Genomic DNA, 6,103 nt, shown 5'->3' with positions numbered 1-6,103 from the left:
AAATTCCGCCGAGGTCGACTTTGCCTTTCATCCTTTCGGGGTCGATAAATTAGATACCAATTACGTACTGGGGTCGATATAATCGGCTTAATCCGTCTGTCTGTCCTTGTTTGTCCCCTCTATGTTTAGTCTCTTGTGGGTAGTAAAGAAATAGGTATTTCGTCTGCCGCTACGTTCTGAGTTGAAATTCCGCCAAGGTCGAGTTTGCCTTTCATCCTTTCGGGGTCGATAAATTAAGTACCAGTTGCGTACTGGGGTCGATCTAATCGATTGCCCCCCTCCCCAAGTTCGGACCTTGTGTAGAAAAGATTATTCAATGCATTTGCCCACCTCCTCCATATTTGAGACTATATGGAGTGATTTTGTTTTACAGAGATTTCACTGCTGTTTCTAGCAAAGCTGACTAACCACGCAGAGATTCTCTAACTGGCAGTGTACTTGTTCCTGTTGTTATTTAGTTGTTGGCAAAGAGCATGGGCAACTGGTTAATATTGATTTGACGATCGCAGGGTCGTGGTTTTGATTTAGGGACCGAGCAGTGAAGTGTATATTCTTGAGCAAAACACTTGATTTCAAGTTGCTCCAGTCCACTCAGCTGATAAAAATGAGTTACCCTGTGACAGACTAGAGTTCTGTCCAGCGGGAATGTGATCTCGGTCACTTGCACTCTATGGAGTAAGTACGAGTCGTAGCACTTGAGACAGTAATGTCCACGGGTTGGCATTTGTCTTCTTCCTTTTAATATATCAAATGGTACAGAAGATGGAATTAGGGGGCGCAGTAGTGCTTCCTCCACATGCAACCTTTTCTCTTGCTTATTCCAAACCAAAAATATCCAAGAGAAATTTGACAAATTGGAACTGAATGCTTCTCCGGAAATCCAATTTAGTTTTATCTTGTATCTTTTACATGTTTCCGTCATTGGACTGTGGCCATGCTGGGGTACCGCCTTGAAGGGCTTAGTCCAGCGAGTCTATCCCAGTGCGTATTTTACCAGAGTCTTTTATCAGAGTATTTTATCGGAGTCTTTTGCCGAACCGCTATGCTAGGGGAATGTAAACAAACCAGCACCAAGTACTGGCGGGGAATCGAACATAAACACACACGCACGAGACGAGACGAGGCGGCGAGCTGGCAGAAACGTTAGTATGCGGGTCTGAGTCAGTTACATCGACGCCAGTACTCAACTGATACTTAATTTATCGACCCCGAAAGGATAAAAAGTAAAGTTGACCTCGACGGAATTTGAACTAAGAACGAAGCGCTCTAACGATTCTGCCAGCTCGTCGCCCTAACGAAGGAAGATATATTGTTAGTCATTTGACAGTGAGGTAGCAAGGTATATACGTGTGTGTGTGGAGGGGGTTCGAAGAACATTGGTGGCTATTTTTCCAAGTCTTCTAAGGCTTTCCCACCACACACACACACACACACACCGCAACTATAACCTGCTAGCATTTCTATTATCAGTTATAAACGGAAGCCGAAGCTTCAAGAAACGAAACTCTTTAAACAACAACACAGTGATGTCCCTCGAGGTACGAAAGTGTATGAGCGTTGTTGGCTTCTTAACATAAAATAACAATTAACTTTAAAATTCAGATTTATTTAAAAGGAAAACAAAGAAAGGAGTTTATTCGTTCCCGCGTTTTAATAGCATTCGCGGCTATTGCTAGGGGAGGCAACTCCTTCTTGGCTTAATTTTTTAATTCAAAACTACATTCGCTCAGAGATTTATTATTGTTTACATTATTATTGTTGCGTACATTTGAGAACCTTTCCTGATAATTGGGTATTTTGTCTCGTTTTGTTCTGTGTTGGCGAGTTTCTGCGATGTGTTTGTGCATCCCTTGGCGGAGTTTTGGATCTGGACGCCCACGTAAGTTGGATTTTTCTCCGTTTTGACGGGGATTTTTCCAATTCTTTAATCATCACTACCTTCGAAATAATATGGGGCATCTTTTTATTACTCTTTTACTTGTTTCAGTCATTTGACTGCGGCCATGCTGGAGCACCGCCTTTAGTCGAGCAAATCGACCCCAGGACTTATTCTTTGTAAGCCTAGTACTTATTCTGTCGGTTTCTTTTGCCGAACCGTTAAGTTACGGTTGTCAAGCGATGTTGGGGGACAAACACAGACACACGAACATATACATACACATGCATATATTATATATATATATATATATATATATATACACATACACATATATACGACGGGCTTCTTTCAGTTTCCGTTTACCAAATCCACTCACAAGGCTTTGGTTGGCCCGAGGCTATAGTTGAAGCCATTTGCCCAAGGGACTGAACCCAGAACCATGTGGTTCGTAAGCAAGCTACTTACCACACAGCCACTCCTAAATATTATATATGTAAATAAAGAACTGGATAATGCCTGTGGTTAAATGCTATTAGTTGAAGTTATGAAAGGTTATAGTAATCGAGAATAGGCGATAAAGTATAAAAAGTTTGGTTTGTCATTAAAAGTTTTTCTGCTATAATATCAGTGTGAGAGCTGTTAACACACACACATAATCTGAGGGTAGGAATCACAATGATTATGGATATTGTATTCAATGGTTTAAAACATATGGACTTGAAAGAAAATTAACATTAAAGAACAAATTTCGTCAGCATAATCTTCATCTACAAACACGGGTGTGTAGTTGATTATTTTAGAGTGAAAAAAAAGTGCCCAGAATTAAAATAAAAATAAAAATAAAACCCGATAATTAGTTTGTTTGACTTCGGCGAAAAATAATATTTTGGCGCTTTTCTACGAACCATTTATGTTTGACTTCAGTAAGTTTATATTTGGCAGTCGAAAGTAGAATAATAACAATTGTATTACCACTTGAGAGCAGTGGTCCCGGTGCGCGCACTCGCATACTCGTGCATCCGCACTAGCTAGTCATGACTAGTCGATCCTTACTTTGTGTTTTTGTTTGATTTACTTTGTTTAAAAAATGATTTACTTTGTGTTTTTGTGTTTTATTTACTTTGTTTAACAAAAATATTTACTTTGTGTAAAAAAATTATTTATTTTCTGTTTTATTTACTTTGCTAGGTAGTCGTTGTAGGATCGACTAGTCACGACTATCTAACGCGGATGCGCGACTACTCGAGTGCGCGCACCGGGACCACTGTGCTCAAGTAGTACCGACAATTGTTTATTGTTTAGTCCTGATCAAGCTGACATGATCATACAAGTCCCAAGCACAACGGTTCCGTCCTTTGTTGACTACATTAATTTTCCAATGCATCCTCTCCATAAGATGTTATACTATTATCTGGGAGAGATTTGGCTGTTATTTTTAGCCTATTGAGTGACCAAGATGCTCCCAGTTACTGTAAAATAGAAATTCAGAATTTCAGACTAAGTGCGCACACCCATCATGCAAAGGGGTTGGCTTTAGGAGGGGTTTTTGGCCAAAGCAGACAGCGGGGCTTGGTGCTGTCCTCTAGGTTTCCAGTTCCTGTCAAACCATCCAAACCATACCAGGGATGGAAGATGGATGTCAAATGGTGATGATGAAATAATTGGAATTTTTGTGTGGAAAGTAGCTTGCTTACCAACCACTTGGTTCAGGGTTCAGTCCCACTGCGTGACACCTTGGGCAAGTGTCTTCTACTATAGCCTTGTGAGTGGATTTGGCAGACGGAAACTGAAAGAAGCCTGTCGTGTATATATATATATGTGTGTGTGTGTTTATGTGTTTGTATTTGTCCTCCCATCATCCCTTAACAACCGATGCTGGTATGTTTACATCCCCGTAACTTAGCAGTTTGGCAAAAGAGACTGATAGAGTACAAAGAATGAGTTCTGGGGTCGATTTGGTGGTAGTGTTGGTGGTGGTAAAATGTCTTGTTGATTCTCTCTACTTTGAAGTGTTTTTCTGTATCTAATGTTTTTTTTTTTGTTATTTCAGAATAGGTGGAATTGGCAGAAAATAATTTTGTTTTACCACCAAAATTTGTCATCTTTAAACTGACATTGGCATAATTGCTTATGTAAAGATCTGCTGGAATTGCTGTGAAATATTTCCTCTGAGTAAGGTTATTAACAATATTGTTTGAATCCACAGTCTGGAATATGCTGCAAGAGGATTTCAGCTTCTGATTAATTAAACAGAGAATGAATTCCCAAAGAAAGAATTTGCTTAATCTTCAGATATCAACAAAAATGACAAGGAAAATATTTCAGAATAAAATATTAAAAGAAAAAAATTACTAGAATAATTTGCAAATATTGTAAATAACAGATGAGAAAATTTGGTAAATGAAATGTGGAATCAAATGAAAAGAAAAAAAGAAATGCCTGAAAGAATTGATTCCCAAAGTGAAATGCTGAAAGATACAGAAGAAGCATCTTATCATTGTGATATCTGTGGAAAGTCATTTACCAAAAAAAGTTACGTTATAAGACACAAATGTAATCGAACAGGAGAAAAACACTACTACTGTAAAGAATGTGGTAAATGGTTCTGTCAAAGATATTGGCTAACTGACCACAAACGCACTCACACAGGAGAGAAACCCTATCACTGTGATGTCTGTGGTAAATCATTTCCTTACAGAAGTGGCTTGACTATCCACAAACGTATTCATAAAGGAGAGAAACCGTATCATTGTGACATATGCGGTAAATCATTTTCACAAAGACATGGTTTAACCACACACATACGCATTCATACAGGAGAAAAACCCTATCACTATGATGTCTGTGGCAAATCCTTCTCTCAAACAAGTGAGTTGACTATTCATTCTCTCCTCCATACAGGAAAAAAACCCATTATGTGATATCTGTGGCAAAGCATTTTATGATGAAAATATTTTAAATACACACAGACGCATCCATACACAGGAGAGAAGCCATACCTCTGTGATATTTGTGGTAAATCTTTCTCTCAAAAAATTCATTTAATCAGACACACACACATTCATACAGGAGAAAAACCATATCACTGTGATATATTTTGTTTTCGTGTGTGTTCTTGCTCAATGGACATGAGCTTAAATAATAAAATAAGAACAGTAAGAAACGAGTGAAGAAAAATATATAGTGCGTGTGTATTTGGAAAAAAATGACATCCCAAAATACAACAATATCTGTTTTAACACACAATTTCATATCAGGAATCTTGCTAAACGAATTAATAAACATAATTATATAGATTTATCGATACATACATGAATATACAGATAGACAAACATACGATTCTACACATTTGGAGATAGAAAAATTAACACAAAACAGAAATTATGAAAAAACATAAATAAATATATTTATTAATATTTTCCAAGAAATATTTTGCTTCATCTCAGAGAATTGGAAAGATAATATATCTCTCCTCCAATATAAATATGTTGAAAACATATAAACAAGTGGCACCGCTAGATGCGTTCTCATATGTATAGCCTCTTTTTAAATAGTGCTATTAATGTCAAACAAACTGGAAGGTTTTGAGAACAAATTAAGAATATATAAATGTACGTATAAATTGAAGGCACTCCGGTATTGTATTCTGTGCTGAAGCATGGGAGATCAATGCACACCTTGGGCTTTTAAAAAATATAATTTGTTTCTTTGTATAATATCCCTTGTGTGTAGGTGTGTGCGTGTATATATATATATATATATATATATATATATATATATATATAGTATTTGTGGATTAATAACACACTCTTCAAACGATCCACTTAAAACTGCTGGTAATCACCTTTATTTTAGATGAGAATACTATTTTGGATCATGTGAAGATTATGGAATGTTTTCCACATGAAACTAATGGTAACGTTTTTTTAATTCACAAATAAAGAATAGAAATCCACCGATATATATATATATATATATAAAACTGTATGTGCGAATGTACGCTTGCATATAAGTAGGTGCGTGTGAATATATGTATGTGTGTGTATGCACGCGCGTGCATGTTTGCATTTTTAATCCCAGTTTCTCATTTCTCTATAAAATATCTTGTGGTGAAGAGATTTGAGATCCTCGACGAGATCTTGAAGTCTGATGCGCTTTTTAGGGTTGTCCATGGTGCAGCTGTTCACGAGGGGAACGAGACATTCCACCCGCATCAGGTCCTGA

General features: G+C 37.4%; 2 protein-coding genes across 2 annotated transcripts in view; one reads left to right on the top strand and one right to left on the bottom strand.

The window, feature by feature from the left end:
• The first annotated feature begins 1,576 nt into the window (after nucleotides 1-1,576).
• Nucleotides 1,577-4,888, top strand: LOC118765198 (zinc finger protein 765-like). Its single transcript, XM_036506914.1, has 2 exons — nucleotides 1,577-1,879; nucleotides 3,935-4,888. The coding sequence occupies exon 2, from the start codon at nucleotides 4,285-4,287 to the stop codon at nucleotides 4,798-4,800; it is 516 nt and encodes a 171-aa protein (XP_036362807.1). The 5' UTR covers nucleotides 1,577-1,879; nucleotides 3,935-4,284; the 3' UTR covers nucleotides 4,801-4,888.
• A 377-nt stretch (nucleotides 4,889-5,265) lies between these two features.
• The window catches only part of LOC115216283 (probable serine/threonine-protein kinase DDB_G0281745), a 9,205-nt gene continuing 8,367 nt past the window's right edge, over nucleotides 5,266-6,103 (bottom strand). The window contains exon 2 of the mRNA XM_036506912.1: nucleotides 5,266-6,103. This exon is cut by the window's right edge and continues 2,364 nt beyond it. Coding sequence (XP_036362805.1) covers nucleotides 5,950-6,103 — 154 coding nt within the window. The 3' untranslated portion in view covers nucleotides 5,266-5,949.

The sequence above is a fragment of the Octopus sinensis genome, linkage group LG10 (genome assembly GCF_006345805.1).
Source record: "Octopus sinensis linkage group LG10, ASM634580v1, whole genome shotgun sequence".
In the NCBI taxonomy this organism is placed as follows: domain Eukaryota; kingdom Metazoa; phylum Mollusca; class Cephalopoda; order Octopoda; family Octopodidae; genus Octopus; species Octopus sinensis.
Note: the sequence above shows the minus strand (reverse complement) of the source record. Positions and strands in the feature narration are given on the sequence as shown.